This window comes from Mastomys coucha, unplaced genomic scaffold (genome assembly GCF_008632895.1).
Source record: "Mastomys coucha isolate ucsf_1 unplaced genomic scaffold, UCSF_Mcou_1 pScaffold15, whole genome shotgun sequence".
NCBI lineage: Eukaryota > Metazoa > Chordata > Mammalia > Rodentia > Muridae > Mastomys > Mastomys coucha.
In genome coordinates this window covers 137,600,627-137,626,950 of record NW_022196897.1, presented here as the reverse complement: position 1 = coordinate 137,626,950, position 26,324 = coordinate 137,600,627, and the positions used below count along the sequence as shown (strand labels likewise).

Sequence of the window (26,324 nt, the reverse complement as noted above, 5' to 3'; positions counted from 1 at the left end):
GACGCAGGCAGGTCTGCTATTATTTGGGCATCAGACCGTCAGTGACCTTTTCTAGTACCTTGGAGCAGCATATTCTCATAATCTGAGCCAACAGGGTACCTACCGATCCCCAGCCTGTACTTCACCTTGGCCCTGGGCTCGAGGTCCAGCTCTGCTGGATCCTAGGGTGAGCTCTGGAGGGATTCTGCAGGCTCCTGGGCCTCATTGTACAAGTATGTTCTATAGGGGCAGTAAGAACAACTCTGTCAGGAAGAGGGCATGAAGAGAGGAGAGCAAAGGAAGTCTCTCACCAGGCAGACGAAAGGAAAGATCCTCCATGCAGCCCCGGGTGGGTGTGTGGCTTCAGTGGCTGAGCAGTCCAAGCAAGCCTGTTTTGTTCCTGTGTTATCTATATAAATGGATCTTAATTGGAAAATAACTGAATAGCTGAGCTCCAGTTACCCTGTGGGCTCCGGTCTACCGTGAGAAGGGACAGATGAGTCCTTAGTGTGCCCAGTCACAGTGACGGGTTTCCAAAGTGAACAACACAGACTCGGTGTCTGCAGATGTGGGATTCTACCAAGGGGACCTTTCAGTAAGTCATGATGGACCTTCATCAGGCCTTGGGTGGGAGTGTGTGACTTCAAAGGGACATGGCAATGTTTAAGGATGTTGACCTTGCCCTATGTCATAAAATGTCAGTACATAGATTTTCCTATATGTGAATTATGTCTCAATAAGAAGAAACCTGCCAACACAAGGTTCTAGAAAATGTCCCAGATAAATATGTATTATGATTTGAACTGTTTTCTTACACCAGTGTGGGACCTTGGGTTTCTGGCACACACTCACTCAGGCACACTTGCTATGTGCTGCTGGCTCTATCTTTGGTATAGGGAGTCAAGGATGAGCAGAATTGACAAGTCTCCTGATTCCAGGGCTCCTCCTAGACACATGGGTGAACCTGCAGTAGTGATGTGCACCACAAACAAACCAGGCAGGAAGAACAATTGGGGCAAGCTGGCCAGGGTCATCTGAGCCGAGGGGCTGAGACCCCAACAGTTGAAAGAAAGAAAGCCGGGAGAGAGGGATTTTAGGCTGAGGGAAAGCAAGAACAAAGACCCTACAAGGGAGATGGGAGTGTGCATAGGACTGGAAGATGGAGGCTTGCAACGGCCATATACTCCTTGTGTCTTTTCTGGGGTAAAGGTGCATGAAGCTCAAGATTCAGATAAACAACTGTTCACTGTTAGTGTAGAGTGGGCCATGCCTTGGATCAATGGCAGCCACTCTCTCAGGTTCTACCCCCAGGGCTGCTGAGAACTCAGTGGAGATGCCTGGGTAAAACAGCTCCATGTGGTTATGTAACCAGTGAGCAAGAAACCCCAGGATGTGTAAGTTGCAGGTCTCCTCCTGACAATGCTTGCTTACGGCTTGGCTGAGCCCCGTCACCGCTGTTTTACAGAGATGTCCCAGAGGCGTGTGAGTGAACGTGGCAGCGATCAAAGCACCATCAACAGTGCAAACTCACTCGTGTCATGGTAGGGATCCACTCCTGTCATGGCATGGTCCTACCCTTTTGCAAAGATGCTGGTGATGTATTCTCTGTGTGCCCAGATGGAGGACATGGATGGCAGGCTGCTAGACATAGTGACTGGTCTTGGGGAGGAGTGACAATGGGGAGATGACATCTCCTATTGATATTACACATCTCAAATAAGTTTGTATTTTAAAGTACAATGAAAGGCCAGAAAGATAGTACAGTGGGTAAAAGAGCTTGCAGCCAAACCTGATGACTAAGTCTAATCCCAGGAACCAACTTCTGCATGTTAACCTCTGATCTCGATGTGTGTGGTATGTGTGTGTGGTGTGGGTGTATGTGTGTGTATGTGTTTCAGTTTCAGTTTACATGTCTGTAATATTAACTCACATATATATGTGTATATGTATGTATGTATACATATACATGCATATATATACATTACATATACATATACATGTACATATACATATATATGTTTAAATCCAAGGGTCTCATATAGCCCAGGCTGGTCTTGGACACCCGTCTTCTCTTGTCTCTACCTCCCAAGTGCTAGGATTACAGGCGTGTTCCACATTTAGGCTACAACTTTAACTCTTTTTTTTGAAGGCAAGGGGCCAAGAAGAATGGCGTGAACCGCAAGCTCTCCATCCCTGCCCAGCTGCAGTTCCCTCTGCTGTGGCCCCTGGGAGAGAGGCTCCTGTGGCCTTCCCCACAGCTGAGCCTGCTTACACCCCCTGCTATGAGCTCACTCAGCACTACCTTCCAGAGGGGAATGGCTGAGTTACAGGAATGCTGCACCAGGCCACACTTCTGCAAGGTCCCCTGGACTAAAGCCACCGGGTGGCACTGAGCAAAAGGAACATTTCATTCTGGAGTCTGTGTGAAGCTTTCCTACCCCCCACCTCCCCTGAGAGCCAACAGTTCCAGCACACTGAACATTGACCGCAAGGATTGCCAACATACAGACAGGATTCTTCTGATATCAAGATGTTTTCAAATAAGAAGTCAAAATAGCGATGAGTCATACTTGAGGTCTACGCACACGGCCTTTCTCTTTTCCCTGTTGCAAACCTGCAATTTGTTAGGAATCTCACAAGAAATGCCATTTACAGTCAAAGGAATGTCTTACGCCCTTGTCAACCCCATGACCCATGCCTTTATCTTACGTGATTGTTTCCACCCAAGGTATCCCTAGGACTACCCTGCAACCCTACTTATTTAAAAAGAAGGAAAAGAAGTGAAAAAAAATTCTTAGTGACTTTTTGAGATGCTAGAGCTATCAAAATTGAAAAGGTGGTTTCTGCTGAGACAGGAACCTTCAGTGAGACCTTGAGTATCCACAGTTGAGAGTGCCTCCGCCTTTCCCATAGTATCTCTTTCCACTAACCCCATGCTCAACATCGCTTTTAAAAATAAAATCCAACTCTGTTTCAAACCAGCTCATTCTGAATTCTTTTATCCGTGAAGCCAAGAATCTACGCAGAACTCAGATAGTCTCTGGCCTTGCTCGTGCCCTATCTGCGCTGCTCCCCAACCTCAGAGTCTGATCTAGAAAGAGGGCTGCTTCCAGTACTCATCATCCTCCATGCTAGCTCTGGCGCAAGGCCCTTCTCTAACCTGGTCCCCAGAAACCCAGAGGGAAAGGGTGACTGCCCCTACTTGGCAACTGAGTAAACCGAGGATGGGAGAGGCCAACATCATCTGCAGCCAGTAAGTGAGGCTATTAGTCAGAGGGCGAGAACTTTTTCTTCAGGCCTGGGCTGAGCCATTAGCAGCCAAGGCAGACCCTGGAGATGGCATTCTGGAGATGAGAGTGGGGTCAGGTACAGGGTCACGGAGGAGGTTGATGTGAGCGTACGTGGTAGAGGCTGTACAGCTCACAGGCAGGGTTTGGGCCTGACAACTTGCATTTCCTGCTTGGAGGAGACAGGAAGAGAGGATGCATCCCAGAACAAGGTTCAGAATAGCTTTTTGTGCTGGGAGGAAGGAGCAGAGGCAGGAGCGTGATGGCTTTGGTGAAACGTTGTCCTTTTAGCCGGATGCCTTCTCTGTTTTTTTTTTTTTTTTTTTTTTTTTTTTTTTTTTATAGCAGTCTGAGTATACTGGCAAAGATGCTGGCAAGGAGCAGACTATGGATGGCCGATGGATGCTGCTGGCTCCTTTCTCCTGTCCTCCTCTCCCTCTGAGATAGAGACGCCCCTCTGTAGAGCTTCCCGAGGAAGGTCCCCACAGCTGCTCAGATATGATCTTCCTTCCTTCACTCCTGCATGGTTGGGTGCTATAGACCAACGGAGGCTAGGCTAGGGTCAGGAATAGGGCTCCACAAGGCTTTGCTGGTCTAACGTCCTGAGGGAGGTGGCTGCGATTTCAACTTGAAGGGTTCTGAGGTATCTCTATCTGGAGACCCCACCAGACATTTGCAGGTTTCAATTTACCTTGTCTATACTCCAGGAACTTATTATAATCTCCACTTCTCAAATGAGGAAACTGAGACTTGGGGGCGGGGTTTAAAAAGCAGACAAACGCCAGGCGGTGGTGGCACACGCCTTTAATCCCAGCACTTGGGAGGCAGAGGCAGGTGGATCTCTGAGTTCGACAAGGACAGCCTGGTCTACAAAGTGAGTTCCAGGACAGCCAGGGCTACACAGAGAAATCCTGTCTCAGAAAAAAGCAAAACAAATCAAAACAAATCAAAACAAAACAAAACAAAACAAAACCAACCCAGACAAACAAACAGGTTCCTATGCAAGTAGAGAGACTGGGGCTGACCTGTGTATCTGACTCCAACGTTGATTCTCTACCTTCTCCAGGCTCCATGCCCTGCACATGGATCAATCTCTTTGCATCCCCTTCAGTGATAGAAAACTGAGGCCCAGAGAGGCCAGGTGATCATAAAGACAGAGATGACAAACATTCAGAAGCCACTTCTTTCACTGGCTAAGGTTGGGGTGTCGCAGTTGGGTCCTCCATGCAGAGGTTCTGCACTTCCTGGCTTTTAAGCCTCCACAACGCGGAGAAATTGGCCTTGGTGCTTACAGCATGGCTCTCATCTGACCTTTCACTCCATGGCCATGTGATCTTGGACGGGTCACCCATCTCCTTATGCCCTAGTCTCCTCATCACTGACCACCTCATCGTCTAAGGCCACCCTGAGGATTAAATGCTAAGATCAACACTAAGTACAGAGCACAATCTGTGTGCCCAGTCAACGCCAACCATAATTTCTCCTGTCCTTATCCTTTGCCTTCGCCAGGAGGCAGGGAGCGTGTCAGCTTCCACTTCCAAGAGAAACCAGCAATAAAGATGACCTTCCCCACTGTCCCACAGCTGGCCGGTCCACTCTTAGAACGTGTTCCTCACCACAGCTGCATGTGCCGCAGGCACTGGGTGGCCTTTAAGGCCAACACAGACATAGTCCAGGATCACTCTCAAGTTGAAGTAACTAAATGAGGTTGAGGTTGAAGTGATCAAATGTTACAGAGGGAGTACAGCTTTCGACATGTCTGGGCCTAGTATTTCCTGCTCTGAGGGAGACAGAGAGGATGTGCATCCTAGTCTGAGCACCCTAGGCACTGGAGGAGAGAGTTAGACACACATGGCCCTGGCCCACAGACTGACTAGCCAAGCCACATGAATAAATAAACCTGTCCCTCTGGGGCAAGATGGGTCTTAGGCAGCCACTATTGCTGCTGCTGCTGCTGCTTCCAGTTGAATATCAGCCAATTGCTCGTCCCCAGGCCAGGACTTCTAGAACAGCAGTTTTTAAGCCCTTCTTGGAAATATCATCTCATTCCTCTGAGAAGCAGAGGCCACTTGCTCCACCCCATCCCCCGCACTGACTGCCCAGAAAGCCAGCGGAGAGGTTAGGAAATCAACCCCAAGCTATTCCATTCGGCAACCGAGATTTATTTCTTGTGGCAACTGAGATTTATTTCTTGTTTGCATAACCGAAGGCGGAAAATGCCAAGAATTTACAGGCAGCCTGGGGAGGCCAGGGCTGCTGGGAGCCCCTGTCAATCTGGGAGGGTCTCAGGGGGAGCCAGGACCCCACACTAGGCTCCTGCTGAATGCCTTCCTAACCCTTGGCCTGCAGGCCAGGCCACTGGGCTGAGGGGCCTAGCTGTTCTGTTTGCTGCCAGGGTCCTGCACATCAGTGGAGGCTGACTCCTTCCCTGGGGGTGGGGGCTGTGGACAGAAGGCAGAGGGACCCCAGCTTAGCAGCCTGGATGAGGGTGTGCATCGGTCTTGGAGGTAGAGGCAAGAGAGGTGGCTTAAGGATTTTGGGGGGAGCAACTGAAGGAGACAAGAAGAGTCAGAGAAGAGGAGAGAGAGGCACAAGGAGACAGACAGACAGATAGACAGACAGACAGATAGACAGAGGCAGAGAGAGAGACACACACAGAGAGAGGCCAGAGAGACAAATAGAAACAAAGATAAAAAGAGAGACAGATACAAAGCGAGAGACAGAGAAAGACAGATATCGACAGAAACAAATAAGAGAAACAGGAGACAAAGTATGGGACAGTGGGCAGGCCTCAGAACCATAAAACTGCATTTACAAAGAACAGGAAAGTAAGCACGAGAGCAGTGTCTACTCCCCCCACATGCCCTGGGCTCTAAGTCTTGGGAAGATATGCTGTTCTCAGGTAGTGGACATAGGCTAGGGCCCAGCACTGGGGGCTAGACTGGTGGCTTCTCATTCATAGACATGTGGGGACAGGGAGACGTCACAGATGCCACTCTATGGCTGAGAGACCCGAGACCGGTAGACACTGCCTGTAATGAGTAACTGGCAATTCCAGTAATGAGAAGGAGGTCTATGGAGTAGCTGCTGGGGGCAGACATTCACCTGCCAGGCCCAAGGTTCTGGGTGGCTACCTACCTTTATTGTTCTGTCTTACAGCTGCTGTCCCAACTAAAGGTCCCTGATCACCCTGGGAGGTCTCTGGCTAACCGCTGGACCACACTGCTCAGCTTTCACTAGCTGTCCGGGCCTGCCCCCCATCTCTCTTAGTCACAGTAGTTCACCCGGGTGGGGGTCTGGAGCAAAGGTGAGCACTGATGTGTACCCACAATAGGCATGAGTCACTGAACAGATGCTCTCTAGGAGAGAGGAGTGAGTGGGGAGGAGAGTGGGGTAAAGAAGGGCAAATGAGGGGTGCAAGGAGGAAGAGGGGGAGAAGAAAGCTGAGACTGGAGCTAACACCTGAGTGTGGGTGACCCTAGCAGCCACATCACGGGGAAGCTCCTTCTCTCATAACATCCAGAGTCCCAGCTTCCACAGTTAGGAGATGGCATATACAGCTGGGGGGAGAACTGCTGTCGTCTGCCTCAGTTTCCTCACAGGTACACTGTAGGAACAGACAGGGAGCTAAAGGCACAGAGTAAGTACAGGCTGCTGGAGCTCACAGCAAAGGGCAGGGATTGTCTTCCTGCAGCTTCAGAGAAACTGGGGACTTCTGGGTTCAGAGCTTGGGCAGGTTGGAATGATGAAGATGTGCTCGGGGAATGTTTTCAAACCCTTTCAAAATGGAAAACCAAACCAAACCAAACCAAACCAAAACAAAAAAACCAAAAAGCCAAAGACGAGATGGAGCTCCAGTGGCTCTGAGGCATGCCAGGTAGGAACAGAGGCCTAAAGGGAGTCCCAGCTGCATCCACAGGCAGCACAGCATCCCTTGCCTGGGATGAAATGTGTTCAAGGGGTGTGAACTGGTGTGGGATGATGTGTGTGTGTGTGTGTGTGTGTGTGTGTGTGTGTATTTATGTGTGCATGTGTGTGTGTTTATGTGTGCATGTATGTATGTGTGAATGTTTGCATGTTTGTGTATGTGTGCATGTTTGTGTATGTATGTGTTTGTGTGTGTCTGTGGGGGGGCACGTGCATTTGCATTTGTGTATACGTGTGCATGTGTATGTGACTATTCAAAGCCAGGAGTTGCACATCTCAACTGGGAGGCAGTGGGAGACTCAAGCCTTCAGGACTCCCCTCTGTTTGCAAGAGGACCCTGGAACAGTCTTCACCCACTCAGACCCCACTGAGTGTCTTCACTTAGTGAGGCTTCAGGAGGCAAAGTCTCCACAGCCGTGAAGGGAAGGTTCGACTGAAACGTCAGGATCAGAGTTCTCCTGCTCTGGGCTCTGCTGCTTCCCCAGGAGGTTACAAGTTCAAATGACTTCTAGGTCTGTGTAGGTCCGTAGGTCTCATGTGTAGCAGACTCTACAGGGCTGGATCACCTGGCATGAATGTTGAGGGCCATAAAAGATTGTGCTCAACCAAGAGGCCCCTTACCCTGAGGATGGCAAGACTGCCTACCAGAGACTGGAATCTGTTGAGAATATGCCACGGGTGGGTGACATTCCTTGCCCCAAGGGATAGCTCACTGCCCTTTGGCCCATGTGATTAAGAGGGATCATGAATGAGTTCAGGGTTGGGATGACTCCGGTGTGAACCGTGCTGAGAAGCTACAAACCCATCAGCTCCCTGCCTCTGCGCCTGGTGAGCCCCTCCATGCTGGTGTGGTTCATACTCCTGGGACACAGCAGTGAAGGGAGCCTGAGGGTTTCAGGTTTGCCAGCACCACCTGACCTTCTGTTAGATGAGGGAACAGGCTTGTTCATCCATAGCCACATGACTAATCTGGCTCACCAATGTGAGGTCAGGCTGGAGGACTCTCCCGTCATTGCTCAGCCAGCCCCACAGGACTCCTCGGACTATCAGCCTAGGTGGATGACACCCAGGTACGATCCTGTACCATAGAAGTGTTGGGCCAAGTGACTTTCTGTCTCAAAGATCATCACGTCAAATTCTGTTGTTGACTCAACTGTTTCCCAAACACCAAGGACTGGGCAATTCAAGGGCTATGAGGGTGGGACTTGGGGTAGGAAACTAGGAGGAAGTAAAGGCAGTGTCCAGAGGAGAGATGGCAAGTCCTGGGCCAGTGAGCACAGAAAAGCTCACAGCTGGTCCAAGTGGGGTTATGAGAGGTGGACTGGGTGCAGGAAGGGAAAACCCAAGAAGATGACGCTGAATGCTAACATTGTCCTGAGGTCTAGGAAGATGAGCTGAATTGAGGTCATGGGATTTGGGACCTGGGAGGCGACCTGAGGAGGAAGAGGAGGCAGAGTATGGGCTACAGACACCTCCGTCTTCCTGAGCATTGGGGATGCTTGGGGAAAACTAGATGCTGAGGGGATGAGTAGCAGAGAGAGGAAAGTCCACGTGGGAAGGGGGAGGTGAGGAGGCTGAGGGCCCCTACTCCGTCTGAGCCTGAGTGGGATCTGGGCACTGAGAGGCATAGCACAGTCCCCATACCTTCTACTGTTTATTATAGCTGGAACACATCTGGTAAAAGATGGGTGTAGAGGAGAAGGGGAAGGTTAGAGAGGGAGGCTTAGCTCAAATATCTCATAGAACTTGGGTTCAGCTGCCCACAGAACCAGGCTTCAGGCAGCCTGGAGCAGTCAGCAAGGAAGGCTGAAGACATGGGCACAGAATGGGGTGGGCTGGAAGACCCGAGGGGCAGGAGGCAAGGAACAGCGTCTGGGATGCAGCAGGGACAGCAGGCTCATGCGTGGTGGGAGTGGGGGTATGAATGCATCTGGGGATAGGACTTCAATATATGTAGTCCAGCCTACTCACTACAGGGAGATCACCCAGGGGTGTGTGTTATATTCGTATGGTTTCATGTGTATGAATAATGAATGTATGTGCTCTATGGAAGAGCAAGCCTTTCCTATCAACTGAGTGTATGATTTAAGAAGTTCAGGGTCTGGCAAAATGGCTCAGTGGTAAAGGGTCTTGTTGACATGCCTGATGACCTGAGTTTGAACTCTGGGACCCAAATGGTAGAGGAAGTGAAGCAATTCCCACGAGCTGTCCTTTGACCTCCACACATGTGGCATATGCATGCCAACATACATGTGCACACAGGTAAATAAGTTAATAAATGTAATAATGATAACGATAGTGATAGTGATGATGATGATGATGATAATACCCAGCGGTTTAGAACCACAGGGACAATAAAAGCATTCTGGATGGCCATTATCCTACCTGGTTTACCATCTGTCAGGCATATCTGCTGTCTACCTTGTTTCAAGCCTCCATGGCTTGGTTCTGTCCTCTCCCCACATGGCTTTAGGTCTCCTCTTTTCTTGGGTGACTCTTATTCAGGGACTCTGGCTGGCCACATCCTGCTCCCACAGGACAGGATGCTGCCCACACAGTCGTAGCCCAGCCTGCCTTCTTCAGTTCTGTAGCCAGTGCTTACCGAGGTATAAGCTGCTCAGCATTTGCAGAAGGAGCAAGATGACCAGAGACCCCTGGCACTGGGCCCACACTGCAGTGACATACCTTAACTCCTGGTTCTTAGCCACTTGTCTTCCGGTTTATCAGTAACTCACCAGCATAAATCAGACTCAGACACCCATCCCGTAGGCCTTCAGATCCACGTGTACAGAGCTTGCAGAATCCATGGAGACCTCACACCTGGTCCCCCAGAGGCCATTCAACCCCATAATGTCTTAAACCAAATCCATCAGTCTCAGTCTGTTCACAAGGCAGTGGTAGCTAAGTCACTTAGAAGCCAAAGTCCCAAATGCCTTTGTGGTTCACTCATCTGTCCAAGAATGCCCATGCCCCCTCCTACTCCCAATTTATGTGCTCTCTCACTTCTGCTAGGATGCCCACTAGGAACCCATTGCTCTCTTCACTTCCTCAGAGATGCCCCAAGGATCTGATCTGGCTAAGCCACCGTGTGCCTTCTTCCTGTCTTCACCTCCATGTGTGTCACTGCCCCACAGAGAGCAGACAACTTTTTCACACCCGTTCCCCAGCCCATTAGATAGGAATGTATCATTCTGTTCTTGTGGGGATACCCGGACAGTTAGAACGGCCCTGACTCATGGTCAGTACTCAACAAATTCTTCTTAGATGAATGAATGGACATCTGAGAGAAGCCTGGCCAAATGGTGCTCAGCCTTACATGAGGCCTCACAGCCGTCCTTACCGAGGGCCCTCTTTGGACCCCACATCCCAGAGGCTCTATACCACATAGAGCCTGGGCCCCTATATCTTGAGATGAACACCTCTGGGCTAATGCTCCACCTGATGATAGGGCAGTCCCCAGTCACCCGCTAGCCCGTCACACAACCCCAGCGGTACCTTCAGCAGCCACTGAGTGTTATTCTCTAGCATCTTCTCCAGCTGGCTCACACGCTGGGCCCGCAGGGCCCGCTGGGCTTGCCAGTCTGTTAGGTGTGGCCTTGAGGCAGGCAAGTCCTTCTGGAGGCTATTGGAGCTCCCCAAAGCCTCAGGTGCCACCGGTGCCAGCTGGCAGATATCAGGCTCCGGCAACACAAAGGTGTAGCTGCACTGGCCTTGCCGGACCCGGTGAATCTGGCGGCGCCCACTGGCTTCTGGCCCTCTGTGCTGGGCTGCAGCCACAGCAGCCAGCAAGAGGAGGCCTTCTAGTAGCATAGCTGGCTGGCAGAGCATTCGAGACCAAGTGGTGGTGAGATGGTCTTGTCAGAGGTACCAGGGCAGGTAACTCCCCACAGCCAGCCCTCGCCCAGATGTGCTGTGCAGCTGGGGCCTGTGAGACAGTCCTACTGCTGTAAGTCCTGAGGGCCAGTTCCTCTGGGCTATTTATACTCAGGGCAGCCACAGCTGCTGGCTTCCCCTCTGAGGCCTCGCCTCCTGCTCCCACCCCCCAGCCACCTCTGTCCTCTCTCTTGTCCCTTCCTGCCTCTTCCTTCTGCTTCTGAGGCTTTGATTGTGCAGTGGGGCCTGTCCTCCCTGGCGGGCTCAAGGCCGCCCATGCACTTGCACATGCACACAGGCACACAAGCTGGACCAGCGCATGCAAGGCTCCCTCCCAAGTGGCAAGCATCTGAGTCTCTTCCTTCCCTCTCCCCAGCAGCGTTCTCTTCTCTCCACCCTTACTCCTGTCCCCCAAAGCCCGGTTCTCAAGTTTCAACCCCTCCACCTTCCCCCTCTGATTCCAAGTTAGGCTTGGAACACAAGCAGTGACCCCCAGAGCAGCCTTGAGGGAGGGAGCAAGGCGAGGCTGGGGAAACAGCCCGGAGACAGAATGCTTTCCAAGACTGCAGTAGAGTCCTGTGGGTGCCCAGCACAATTGGCTCCTGGCCTCCCTTTTCCCTTGGGGCCCGGGGTGGGGGCATTCCACCCTGTGGTGGCTCTGGCTTCGTGGTGGCGCCAGGAATCAGAAGTCTCCTGGGTAGGTTGTCCCAGGACTTCCTGTTCTGGGTGGTGAGTCTTGGGCCAGGGGAGTATCCTGGCCAGCACCCCTAGAATCAGATGTAGCTGGCCCTAAATCTTCGGCTCCTGCTACAAAACAGAGCAAGACCAAGCTCTTGTTTGAGGAATGTGTGGAAGTCCTGGCTTAGGGACTTGAGGAATTTTCAGTTTACTGTTCAAAGCCCAGCTGTGCCGCTTACCAATGGTGTGGTTTTCACCGAGTCTCTTAACCTCTGTGCTTTAGCTCCTTGAGCAAGGAAAATGTCAGTACCCACTCCACCGAGTATGACAGTAATTGAGTCAGGTCGTGTTGTACGGGGACATGCTGGGAAGGCACGGGTGTCACCATTTGCTTTTGTCTCTTCCTCTCTCAGATATAGCATTGAAAGCCTGAGAATGCAGGGATTGGTCTCTGGGGCCATGGTCATGGAGGGTGGGAGTTGGAGTGGGGGACTGGTAGTTGCTCCTAGTGGGGTGCCTTTGAGTCTGTGCCTCAGGGTGCAGGCAGCCCATCTTCGTGCTGTGTTTATTCTCTTATTTTTTTTTGAACTTCTGATGAATGAATGAATGAATGAATGAATGAACAAGAGTTCATTGGGGCCTGAGTCCTGGACCAGGTAGGACCCTGGCAGGAGGCTCTGATAGGAAAAACAGCTGCAGATGAGGACAGTAGGCATCATTCGAGGTCCCTGCCCGCCTGCCTGCATGCCAGAGCTCAGCAGGCCAGTTCTGCCTTGGTTGCCTTGATCATAGATGAGGCCATGGAGGTGGGAACACATGAATTTAGAACAGGAGCACAGCCCCGTGTGTGCCCTGTGCCTGACACACAGGAGGGTAGACTAATGGGCAACCATCACCATGGCTATTGGCTAACATGCTTCTTGATAGCAACGAGGCCTGCGGGATTCCTTTCCATTTTACTACAGAGGAAAAACCAAACCTGGCCCAGAGCAGCTGAGTTATTTACTAAAAGACACACAGTCTGAAAGGCCTTGCCCTGGATGGGAGAGGGGATGGAAAGAACACGGAAGACTGAGCGGCCATTTACCCCAACTCCTGCCAGTGCTCTCTGCTGGCTACACCTGGCAGTGGGCAAGACCCTCAGCCCTCCTAGGTCCTGTCTGCAGCCCACACAGGAAACAGTCCTCACATCTCCTGTGGGGTGTGGTGTGGCCACCAGATGACAGTGGAAAGCCTCCTGCACAGGAGAGATGGAGAGAACAAACGAATGAGTGAATGAATGCAATGTGGCTTTGCTCCCCGCACAAGGTTTGTCAAATAGACACCGGCCTATGCAAACAGCTCTCAGCACAAAGAGGAGACAGTCATACTTTAAAGAAGAACATTGGCAAGACCAATAGAGGAGCTGGGTCTCCAGTGGACATGTTGGGATGGCTACCCATGGGCCCCACTGCCTTCAGTACCACCCTCCTCCCAGAGTCTTTGCACATGTTGTATTCTTTGTCCAGAGCACTGTTGCTCACCTACTCTGCCTCTCCATTAATCACAGCACCCACATTAATCACATGTCACCCCAGTGCTTGGTGGCTTTAGGCACAGTGGCCAGCTATCATCTCTCAGGTTAGGAGCGTGGGCATTCCCTGGGGTTGTCTGCTCATCTTCCCCATTGAAGCGTGACGGTGGGTCTGACTTCATTTGAAGGTTTCCTCTCTCCTCTGCCAGTGGCTGACCTTCCCTAGGTCTGTTCAGGGATGTCACCAGCACAGTGGCTTCCTTTAGCCTGGCTTCTCACAAGGGCACGGAAGGATACAGATGCGCATAGCTCTTGAGAGCTAGAGAAAGGTCAGACTGTTTGCTGCATTTTATAAAACAGAGCAGGGTCTGTTTTGTAGATGTAGAGCTAGGTATGGTGAGGTGGGAGGGATGCCTCGGTGGGCCCATGCTGAGGTATCCCTTTCCCTGAGGTACCAGCCATATGACAGGTATTGTATAGAATAGAGTTTATTTAGGGGTGTGGGAAGGGGAGTTGAGAAGGGAGTAGAGACAGAGAAAGAGAGGGAGAGAGAGAAGAGAGGAGAGTCCAGCCAGGAACATATGAAGAGAGAGGGGGAGGGGAAGAGGACAGAGGGAGAAAGGGATCAGGGAGAGAAGAGAGTCAGAGAGAGAGAAGAAGGGCCAAAGAGCCCCTTTTATAGCAAGCCAGGCCTACCTTTCCATTGCCAGGTAACTGTTGGGTGGAGCTTAGAAGGAATGCTAACACTCTCTTGCTTGCCATTTGGCTTTGGAAATTATTTCAAGCATTTCCACCAAGCTGGGCTTAACACTCTATCACGTCTTAGAGTTTTCAATGAAAGCACATAGGCTTGGCTTGTGTTCCGTGCTGGAGCCTGGGCTGTGTATCTGGGCTTGCCCGGGCACCATGATCTCACTCTGTCTCTGCCCCTGGCTCCACATCCAGCCAGCCCTGCTTTGCCGCTAGCCTTTGCGTATACCTTTCTGTTGCAGTTGCCGTGCCCTGAGCCCACTGGCCTGTCCAGCCTGTAATTCTAGCTTCTTGTTGCTGTGACCATGGCCAAGTCGCATCATTTCTTTGACTCTATTTCTTCTGTCTAATGAGCTAATCCCCACCATTGCCTGATAACATAGAAAGTTTGAAAGGGAGCCCTATAGTCAATACATAGTGTGCGCTAAATAAAGACCCCGTGGTCTAAGGATCATTGCCCCCAGGGTTCATAAATTGGCACCTAATCAAGTCTCTATCCTATGGGAAGGCCTTGGGGCTGTGTGGCTAGGGCAGGGCGGGCCCTCATGAACAGTATTGACAGCCATGGGGAAGAGTCCCAGAAGGGCATGCAAGCCTGGAGCTTGGTCCTTGGTGGGGCACTGAGGAGAGAGGTGTATTAATACTGAATGACATTTGGGATTGCTGAAGTGCAGAACATTGTTCCCACATGCCTTTCCAGCCAGCAGCACCTTGCTTTGGGCTTCCTGAAAGAACTCCAGATCTGAGAGTCAATGGTTTCTGCTCCTTCTTAGCCTGTGTGGACCAGGACATCCTGCTGTCACTGTGATGAGGACTGCCTGTCACTTTCTGGGAAGATGTGCTTGTCTGTTTCCAAAGTGGCAATCAGCAAAAGTGAAGTGTGTTCTCTTTCTCTCTCTCTCTCTCTCTCTCTCTCTCTCTCTCTCTCTCTCTCTCTCACTCACACTCACACACAGACACACAGACACAGACACAGACACAGACACAGACACAGACACAGACACAGACACAGACACAGACACACAGACACCGTGTTGTAAGCCTCTGGCTTGAAGTACACACTGGTGACTCACAAACCCCTGTGGGGCCTGTCTGCTATCTGGCTGGATTTTCTCTGTGTATTCTGTCATCTGAGCTTCCAGACTGACATTACTGCAGAAAGCTGTATCTGAAAGTTACTCCATGGGCATCCTCCTTTCCTTGGGAGGAGAAGGACCATGTCCATCCCTCTGCCTGTAATAATTGATCTGATGCCCAGGCCATCGAAGCATTTCCCTGACTCCTAAGGACTGCACTTAAATCCAGGCTCAGCACCCTCTGGCCTTGGCCATTTTTCTGTCTTAATGCCTGATGCCGGTCCAAAGGTTTGGGTCATAGAAAGACTTGCGAGAGTTTATTGAGTGAATCATTCCCCATCACTGGGCAGGAGCTGGCTCAGTAACGTCCCAAAGCAGAAACATGAATGCCATCTTTCTCTCTCAGGGCAGGGATAGCAGGAAGTCCCATTTGAGTCATTAAGTGTCTTGTCTCCAAGTATAGAAAACCGACCAACACCAAGGTGTATTTTGACTTTACCAGCACGGAGGCAGAGTGTGGAGAATATCTTTCTGCTATTTAGCATGATGACAAACATGCTCAAACAGTTCGTCAGAAATTGGTGAGCAGCCAGGCAGTGGTGGTGCACGTCTTTAATCATAGCACTTGGGAGGCAGAGTCATGTGGATTTTGAGTTCGAGGCCAGCCTGGTCTACAGAGTGAGTTCCAGGACAGCCAGGGCTACACAGAGAAACCCTGCCTCAAAAAACAAAAGCAAACAAAAATTAGTGAGCAATACAGCTGAGAAGTTAAGCTCTAGTTTTAGACATGGCTGGATCTAGATATTTAGAAGGTAGTATTTATTTTCCTTGTGCAGGGTGATTTTCTTCTGTTGACTTCACCCTCTGACAATCCTCGCCATGAGCGCTACTGTCTTCCAGCAATTCAGCACTCAGAAATGAATACCTCTTTCTTGATAGCTTTGGGAATATCCCAGCTCAGGGCACATGGTTGTTCCTGGACCAATTGTTACAGCCGGAGGGCTGAATGGGTTGGTCATACTGCTAAAGCCATGGAACAGGTCCTGGTCTCTTGAGACCCTGGTAGTCTTTTTGGAAACCCAAGGGGGCACAAAGTCATTTGTCCACCTGTCCACCTCCACCCCAACTCAGCCATCCAAGTGAGTAACTGGGCTTCCTCAGTGAGCCTATGGAGCCCTGGGCCTTGCCTTGCATTTATTTCACAGGGAACTGACGTTTAGTGCAGAAGAGCAAGGCCATCATCCAAAGCCAAACTTAGGACCCGTTGGTCCAAAACATTTGATTTTTCTGCTCTCAGGAACTTGTTTGTGAAATGAGCCATACCTGATGAGCCACTTGTTGATTTGGTCCCCTTAAGTATCTGGAGCAAAAAGAAGACAAATGTCACCAATCTAGAGCCCCACTGATGGTCACTACCCAGCATCCAGCAGCCTGCATCTTCCAGTGACTTCCCCCAGATTCTTGATCTTCATCCTCTGGGTGGTGAGGGAGGGATACCACCAGCCTGGCCTCACAGTGCTACCCACCTCCCAGAGGTCATTATCTGGGCACTGGTGGTATGGTAAGGTCCTGGCAGGAAACTCTGGGGACAATAACAACTCTGGAGGATGGTCTGTTAGTATCCCCAGGAAGCCAGGGACCAAGTTTCATGCATTAGGCACTATGGTACCCTCAATAATCTTTCATTAAGACAACAATATGTCACATGTTTCTTACCTCCAGTAGCCATCACTCAAACCCAAACCCAGAGATACAGAACACACTATACTGTACTACACACATACACACACACACACACACACACACACACCAGAAAGAGAAAATAAAAGCAATCTTCTCCCAGACTATGTGCAGCCTCAGCTGTGGCTGTTGGCCAAGACAGTTGGGTCTCTGAGTGGTTGAGTGGCTTGGGCTCCAACATACATGGCAGCCCTTTGGTTTCCAAGACAGATAACCCAAGGGAGGGTGGGACACAAAGCATCCAAGTCTCTCAAGCCTAAACCTTCAGCATGGTAGCCAAGGTCAAGCAGAAGAGACCCAGTCCTGAGTGGGGAACAGGATAGAAGGCACCTCACCATCTCCGAGTGGTATGCTGGCCACCACAGAGTGGGATGAGACAGCGTCACTTAAACACTAGCATCTGAGAACTCCATGTGGCTTACTGTCACCCATGTTGGTGTCAGAAGGAGCCAGGCTCTCTTTGCACCCCAATTGTCCTTCAGTCCCGTTGACACTGAAGGTGCAATAGAAGGTAGAATTCTTTCTACATATGATGTTAGAGAAACTGGTCCAGAAACTGCATCGGCTCTGTCCTGAGTCACCAGGTATGCCAGCAGCAGCCCAAGCAGATGGGCCTCAGACACAGCTGCCTCTGTGGTCAATGCATGGGCTCTGTGGAAGATCCTCTTGGCTCTCCCTCCTGAACATTACCTTGGTCCTGCCAAGCCAGAGATCCTGAGGACTACGGCAGAAGATGTGTATCCTTTCGGCCCTGGGTAGCCTGGGCCACTGCCATGCTGGTCTTTTCTCAGGCCAGGAGCTCACCCCCAGCCATTCTCTGGCTCTCCTCCAGGAGGAGAGGACCAGGCCTGCCAGGTCAGGGTGGTGGTGGGGGTACAGATCTATTTTGGAACCTGGGACCCTGCAGAGGCCTGGAGGAGCCTGTGACCCAGAGACCCAACAGCCCCTTCTGGATTCTGTTTATTTTCATTTAACAAGCACAGCATGTCCCTGGTGGGAAGAGCTCCCCAGCTGGGGCAGAGTCCACAGTCAGCTCACAGTCAGTCGTCCCCCTCCGTCATTTCTACATGCACATAGGTTTTTAGTGATATTTTCTGAAACACATGCGTGTGCACAAGCGCTTGTGTGTGTGAGCACGTGTGCATACACGCGCGTGCACACACACACACACAAGGCTAGTCTGTAAACCATGTTTAAATTTTATTTTACTTATTTCAGATTTATCTTTTGGAAAAACATTGTAACAAACCACCCTGAAGTGCATACACCCCTCACTTAGATCAAAGGCTTGTATATTTGTCTTCAACTTTGAAAGAACTGAAACAGTCCAGGCAAGGCAGGCATGCCTACAGCCCCTTCACAGAGCTCCTTGGTCTCTGTAGATGTACACAGTCGATATGGACACTTCTGTGTTTTCTGAGGCAGACTGGCAGTCTTCCGTGGGATGCTCTTTTCTGCCCACTGTTTCCAGCCCACTGTTTCCAGGTCTGTCTAGATTGCATATCCTGGCTTGGCCCCAGGCCTGGGGTCATTTTCTCTCCTGCTGGGAGGTGCTGCATCCTGTAATTACACCCCGTGTTCTTCAGCCTTGCAGATGGATGCTGGCTCCATTCAGGAACTTTTGCTTTTCCTAGTGAATGTGTGTGTATCACCCCCCCCCCCAACCCCGCCCTTGCAAGAGCCTTTTGGCCCAGAGCAAGGGTTCATGCATCTAAGGGACCGAGAGAAGGGTGTCCCTGTTGGGATGTGGCTGGCTGTACAGACTACTTCCCACCAGTCTGGGGCATCACTTTACCTGCCACTGGTACTGTCCAGTTTTGTCTTTGTGACAATGTGATGGTTGGGAAAGGACCTGCGTACTTTTCTGGCTTGCTCTTCCTACTTCAGGACACACAAAGACTTACTTTCCCCAGCACAATCTTCTGTAATTGTGTTTAGTGGCGGCCTCTGCCTCCAAGCCTCCAGTGGGAACTTTCTAAGTGCTGCCTGTTGTTGGACAGAGGGTTATTTCTGTGGTAGACCTCCCCGCAAGTCCAGAAGCACATTCCTCCTCCATTCCCCATGCCCTCAGCTCATCTGATAAAGAGGTGAACTCTCTTCCAGACCTTGAGAATGCCTGTGACCTTGTGACTTACTTTGGCTAGGGGGACGATTTCAAACAGAGGCATGCAGAGGCTTGGCTTGCCCGTGTGCCCCATAGTGGTTTGCTTTTTTGCTTCCTGGGAACCCTGTGGCCACCTTGAAAGTGATGCTGTGCTAGCCTGCTAGAGGACAAGACATATGGCCCAATACGTCTTCTTGTCACCCTGCCTCAGTCTGACAGACTCAGTCACCCTGGACTGTGGAGCCCAAGTGACTCATAGAGTTGGACACTGGTCCTTCAAGAAACCCATTGTAGGGGTTTGTGAGGAAGCAGGAGCCAAGGTGGTCCTGGCCAGCCAGTCCACAGGCTGTGAGCCTCAGTCTCTGTAACTTGGTGAACACAAGTATGTCCCCAACTGTGGCTGGGATGGAATGATGGTCCATGTGGAGGTCACACAGGGAGGACTCAAGCTCCATAGTTCCTGTCACTGCCACGTCTCAGACACGACAAGGGACCCTTGTAACTTCCTAGCATTCTTATTGACTGTTCTATTCTGAACTTGCTTGTCTGACTATTTTGGAAGGTGCAGACATGTAACCCTGAGTGGGAAGATCTTTCTTGGGCTGAACAGCCTTCGAGCTGACTGCAGGACAACTCCCTAACCTGTCACCTGGTAGCCTTCGACAGGCAGAATTCTCTGTGAAGATGCCACCAAAGATGGAGCGACAGAGCTATAAGTGATAGGCAACCAGTACCATGGCTATCCCAAGAGGCTTGGAAGAGCCAGGAAGGGATGAGAACGGTACCAGAGGGAGACTAAATGCACAGCAATGACAGTCCTCTGGTACAAAGCTCCTGGGGGAGGCCTATGTCATTTTAAGAATTGACTTTGTGGCACTTCAGGTAGCCTGGGAAAGGGACATACCAAAACCCGTTGACTAATATGGCCACCAAGGGAAGGGACCTTTTTGGGTCATTACAGGGTGGAGCCTGTGAGGCTTTCTGGGCACTTGGTGCATGCTAGTATGTCATGTCCATTTCCTCTTGCATCTGTTTGGTTTGTGGACTGTGCAATCATCACATGCCCACCAGCCTTCTCTCCAGGCAGTGGCCACTGCACAGACTAGAGGGGCAGGCACTGAGAGACTCCTGTGTGGTGGATGGCCAGCTGCCATCTGAGCCTGAAGGAGTTTCCCCATGCCTGTGGGGATTGGTGGCTATCTGCTGGACACCTCCTCCTCCAAGCAGGATAAGAAAATGTAATACATCCACAGGCGTCAATATCCCAGAGCAAGGCTCAAAGTGGATCATAGAGTTAAAAAACTTTGTAGATTAATCCCAGCACTCGGGAGGAAGAGGCAGGTGGATCTCTGTGAGTACAAGACCAGTGTGGTTTACATAGCAAGTCCCAGGACAATCAGGGCTACATAGACAGGGACTATCTTAAACAAGCCACCACCATCAACAAAATCAAATCCCATGTCACGGTTTGAATATGTACAGTGTCCACAGGTTCATGCTTTGGACCAAGCTGGTGGCACTGTGTTGGCTGTGGAACCTTTAGGAGATATTATGGTCTGGCTGGCAGAGACAGGTTCGAGGGTTTGGGCTTTGGCAGGGAGGTGTTTATCAGGTGTAGTCTCAGACACAAAAGTCATGTCACAGGATATGTGACTCAAGATGAGAGACTCATGAGTTGAGCATCACCAGAATTAGTCATTGTACTTTTTTTTTAAATTTTTTTTCAAAATCTACATATTTACTTAATCTTCTCTCAGACATTACACCCGTACTACAGTTTCCCTCCCTCCTCTCTCCTTCCCACTCCTCCTCTGTTTCCCTTCAGAAAAAAATCAGGCCTCCCAGAGACACCAAGCAAACATGGTATACATTACATAAAGATGAGCACATTCCCTCACATCAAGGTTGGAGGAGGCAACCCAGTAGGAAGTAGAGGATCCCAAAAGTGGGCAAAAGAGTCAGAGACAGCCCGCCCACCCCCCCAATTCCAGTTGTTTCCCCCAGAAGTCTCCTTTCATCCTTCCTTCCCACCTGATCCCTCCTGTTCCCATCAACAGTGGCCTTGCCTCCAGTCCACTCACAAAATCTATTCTATTTCTTCTTCCCAGGGAGACCCATGTGTCTTCCCTTGAACCCTCCTTGTTTACTTAGCTTCTCTGGATCTGTGGATTGTAGCATAATTATCCTTTACTTTACATCTAATATTTCCTTATAAGTGGTACCTGCCATATTTGCCTTCCTGGGTCTGAGTTACCTCCATTTGCCTGCAAATTTCATGTCATTGTTTTTAACAGCTGAGTAATACTCCAGTGTGTAGATGCACCACATTTTCTTTGTCCATTCTTTGGTTGCGAGACATCTAGGTTATTTTTAGTTCCTAGTAATTATAAATAGAGCTGTTATGAATATAGTTGAGCAGGTGTCCTTGTGGTAGGATGGAGCACCCTTTGGGTATATGCCCAGGAGTGGTGTAGCTGGGACTTGAGGTATATCGATTCCCAGTTTTCTGAGAAATCATCGTATTGTTTTCCAAAATGGCCGTGTAAGTGTGCACTCCCACCAGCAATGGCGGAGTGCTTCCCTTGCCCCCCCTCCTCACCAGCATGAGCTGTCAGTTGTATTCCTGATCTTGGCCACTCTGACAGGTGTAAGGTAGACTCTCAGAGTCGTTTTGATTTGCATTTTCTTGTTGGCTAAGGATGTTGAATATTTTTTTAAAAAAGTGCTTCTCAGCCATTCCATATTCCTTTTTTGAGAATTCTCTGTTTAGATCTGTATCTCATTTTTAAATTGGAGTATTTGGTTTGTTGATATATAGTTTCTTGAGTTCTTTATGTATTTTTGGAAATTAGCCCTCTGTAGATGTGGGGTGGTCCATGAAGATCTTTTTCTATTTTTGAGCTTCTTGAACCCTCCCTGTTTGCTTAGCTTCTCTGAGTTGCTCTATTGATGGCGTCCTTTGCCTTACAGAAGCGTTTCTGTCTCACGAGGTCCCATTTATTGACTGTCAGTCTCTGTGCTTGCGCTACCCGTCGGCTGCTGCACACGGCAAACATACCTCAACATCATTTTACTTTCTAAAATTTATTAGTGTAAAGTAATGAAAAGAAAACTGCAGACTGGGAGAAAATATTTGCAGAACATATCTGATGGAAAGACTTACACATGAAGACGTGACCAGATCCAATAACGCAACAACCCATTCAAAGCGGAGGAGATAGTCTTGCTACAGCTTGATATGCCATGGCTGGTTGATATCCATTGAGGCTGCTCCTTTTATGAAAAGAAATGGGGGAGGAGTGGCTGGGTGGGGAGCAAGAGGGGAGGGGTGGGGGAGGAACTGGAAGGAGAGGAGAGAGGAGAAACTAGTCAGAATGTAAAAAAGTAAAATAAAATGAAGGGGGAAGGGAAACCCTGAATTTGAAACAAACAAAGGAAAAAACAAACAAACCAATCAACAAACAAAAAAACAGAGGCAAGAAAGTTTTGAACTATCGAGACCTTCCTCCCCGGCAGTCTGTCCTGGGCTCTGGCTGGTCCAGTGAGGGCTTTGGTTTTATGCCCCTGAAAACCCAACAGTGTGTCATGCTTCCAGGCCCTGGAGCCTTCTGCACCTGCCCACGGTGGTGTGTACTCTGCCCTCACTGGCTCTTCACAGCCCATTTTCTCCCCCAAGAGGCTGCTACTTAGGTCTTTGGGGCAGTACAGCAGTGCCAAGGGGCTGAGAGGCACTGATATTTTCTAGCTCCAGGGCCTCAGCGGCACCCTAGGTGTTGGCCCTTGAGGCTGGTATCTACCGTCCTCCATAGTCAGTGATGGACACAGACAACAAATGGTGACAGGGAGAGATTGAAAGTTAGGAAAGCAGGTCCTCAGCTGATTGGTTCTGGTGTCCATGAGCCTCACTTTCCTTGCCTGTAAAATGGGTCTAGTCCTATACTCACCAACCTTATATCGTTTACTGAAGATTTCCCATGGACTAGGGACTCCAAGATGACTGAGGACAGTGCAAGTCAGTTAACCTGGTAACAGCAGGGATGGCCGAATGGAGCCACAGTGGGCCAGGGGAGCAGCATCCACTCTGTCCACAATGCTGGCTCAAATGGTCTCCACTGCAGACTAAGTCTCATTGCTAAATTGGCCCGTATCACAGACTGTCTGCATTACCATACCTCTACACACCATGCTGATAGTAGCATGCTTCAGGCTCTGGGTTCGCATGCCCTAGGTACATCCCTGTCTCCTAGATGAGTGAAGCCAGGAAAGTCACCCTACCTCCCACACTAGACCCCTCCTGCTACAGAGTGTGACTGGCCCCACAATCCATAGGCGGATGCAGCAAGCTGGGCAGAGCAGAGGCACTGTGGGCTCTGGGGAGGCAGATTCAAGCCACAGGAGCCTAGAATTCAGACAGACAAATGCTTATCCAAGCTCATCTCCATGGTGTCAGTGGCTTCCTGAAACCCAACAGAAGACAATGTCTGGTGGACTCCTGAGTTGCTCCTGCCCGTTTTCTCTCACTCCTCCATTCTCTGGCATCAGCTGCGGCAGAGACCTCCCACCATCTCCCTCTCTTGGATTACTGACTCCACTGACTACACCCATCACCGACCCTGGGATTCTCCTGTTCCTCTATCCAGGCTCCCTATGTGCTCTCTGAGAGGTCTTCCTGGATGCTTGAAGACCTGCACCCTGGAATGGGACTCAGGCTTGGCTAACTCAGAACTCTTCCTTGGCTAACCGACTCCTCCTCCAGGGGCTGTACAGTCAAATGTCCCCTTTCCCGTCGTTCTGTATGACAAGATCAGCTTGAGAGATGTGGGTGGACATTGGCTGTAGGGGAGATGTTTGCTGCTCAGACCCAAGGAGCAGATGTGTCTGGAGCTGTGCCTCCCTATTTCAACTGGCTTTAAATGTCCTGGATTGCACACCACACCATCCTGCAGCCTTGACAGAAAGCAGGTCTGGTGGCAGCACTTGGAGAGGGGGTGACACATTAAAAAAAAAACATGCTGGACCAACCCTAAGGCCACCTTGTCACTTAAGAGAAAACTAAACTGATCTTTTCAATACCACACGGGATTCCTCTTGAGGACAACAGAAAGCATTCTGAAGGGTTTACCTCTTGCCTCATATCCCCTGAATCCCCAGGAAGGCATTGGTTGGCTTTAACAGCCACCCTTTCTCATGCTGACTCCCTGGGCTATTCCACTGAGTCCTTCTGGGGCCTAGAGGTGCTCAGCTGGTACGGTGCTTCCTATCATGTGTGTCATTCCGGATTCAATCCCCAGTAGCACACAATCCGAGCACGGTAGTGCATGCCTGGAACCCCAGAATTCCGAAGGTGTAGGCAGGAAGGTTAGAAATTTAGAGTCACCCTCAGCTACATAGCAAGTTCAAGGCTAGCCTAGAACATATAAGACTCCGCCTCAAACAAACCAAACCACTACCACAACGAAAAGTTTTCCTTTTCTCTTTGGGACAGACTCCTATTGCACAATGGATCCCACAGGCAACAGATGCAAATACACCTGACTCCTTGGGTTACCACATTCGCTGAGGAGATGCGTGTGTGTGGACAGTTTCCAGCATCAGGTCAGGGAGGATCTTCCCACCGAGGAGAGGTGTAGGAGCCACACTTCCTGTCCTGGGCCAGTGAGGATAGTGCCATTTTCCTGGCCCTCTAGCTTCTATGACAGACACTAGAACATGGAGGCTCTGGCTTATGGCTCCTCCGGGCTTTTTCATTTGGGTGGGATCTCCCTGGGAACAAAGTATAAGCCATGATTCATGAATCAGACGACAGGATGCATTGGTGTCCTTCTGGCCTCCAGGCCAGCATTACCTTGCTTGGTCATGGAGTCATACTGTTTTTTTTTTTTCCCCTAGCCCTTGGGATACTGAAGGCTGAGGATGACTCCTCTCTGCCCCCCCCCCCCTTATCCCCTTCCCTACACTCCTCACCTCTTTAATCCTTTTCCTATGGAGTTTTTGGGCCAAGTAGGCCCAAGTTCAAACCTTCCTCTATCCCCATCCCATGCAGATGGACAGTCTTTGTGTTACATACCCGTTTGCACTTGTGACTCAGGTTTCGGGGCAAGTGGAAACACCAAGTGTCTGCCCTGGAGGCCCTGGGGCAGTTGTACCTTCCGCACGTGCTCTCTGAACTCTGCTCAGCAATCGTACTGTTCTAGGACCAGGGCTAGAAACATCTAAAGAAGCAACAACCTCAACTAGGTCTCCCGGGGATCTGCCTTGATGAAGAGGGGCCTCTGCCTGGGCTCCTGTCCACAGGCCTCCCTCCCAGTGCTGGCTAATTTTATGTCAACTTGACACAAGCTAGAGGAGACGCTCCAATTGAGAAAATGTCTTCGTAAGATTGGACTGTGGGCAAGCCCGTAAGGCATTTTCTTATTTAGTGTTTAATAGGGAAGGGCACAGCACCATTGTGGGTGGTGCCATGCCTGGGCTGCTGGTTCTGAGTTCTATAAGACAGCAAGGCACATGGAGCAAGCCAGTAAGCAGCACTCCTCCATGGTCTCTGCATCAGCTCCTGCCTCCAGGTTCCTGCCATGTTTGAGTTCCTGCCCTGACTTCCTTCAGTGATGGACTATGGATGTGGAAGTTTAAGCCAAATAAACCCAAGTAAACAATTTCTTCCCAACCTGCTTTTGGTCAGGCCTTTTGTCACAGCAATAGAAACTGTAACAAAGACACTCCCTTTTGGAGATGCCAGAGTTTGGGGGTTGGGCCTGTCAGGGATGGTAGTTCCTTCTGCCCAGGTTGTCATGCTGGACACTGGCACGGGAAGCCAGTCTTCATGGACTTTGGCACAGAGCCCTTTTTGGTTTCCTCACATTACTTTGTACCTTCTGTTTCGTAAAGGTCTGCAGATCAACGACAGCCCATTTAGGGCCTCCCCGTTGCCATCAGTGGGGCAGGCAGGCAAGAGAGGTTCCTGGGAACGTCCTGGTGACCACTCTGTGAAGCGCAGGCCAGACATTTCTAGAGCCCTCCCCCAGGCGGCCAGACGGCGCCCAAGCAGGCAGAGGATCTGGCGACGGGATAGGACACTAACTGTAACAAGGGTAGTAATCACAGAGCTACTGCAGCATCCAAGGGCACTGAGGGGCCAGGGCTGGCAAGCTGAGGCCATCCAATCCTGGCTGAGGCAGAAGAAAATCTGCTGAGGTCAGCCGGCTTCACAGATGAAAACACAGATCTTGGGTGGGCAGAGCCTTCTCTGGGCTTCCTACTGTGTGTGCTCTCCCGGCCAGGTCTTCAGCATGATCTGTGGGCTAACACCTGGCATCTTTACAGCCAAGCTCACAAGAGCTTGATGTGAGGAAACCCTGGGCCTCCTGAGGCACATGGCTCATCAGGGGAAAGTGGGACAC

General features: G+C 50.5%; 1 protein-coding gene across 1 annotated transcript in view; it reads right to left on the bottom strand.

Moving 5' to 3' along the window:
• Angpt4 (angiopoietin 4) overlaps positions 1-11,426 on the bottom strand; it is a 37,004-nt gene extending 25,578 nt beyond the window's left edge. Inside the window, exon 1 of the mRNA XM_031372236.1 lies at positions 10,689-11,426. Within this exon, the coding sequence (XP_031228096.1) occupies positions 10,689-11,021 (333 nt within the window). The 5' untranslated portion in view covers positions 11,022-11,426. The remainder of the gene's footprint in view (positions 1-10,688) is intronic.
• Between the last annotated feature and the right edge of the window lie 14,898 nt (positions 11,427-26,324).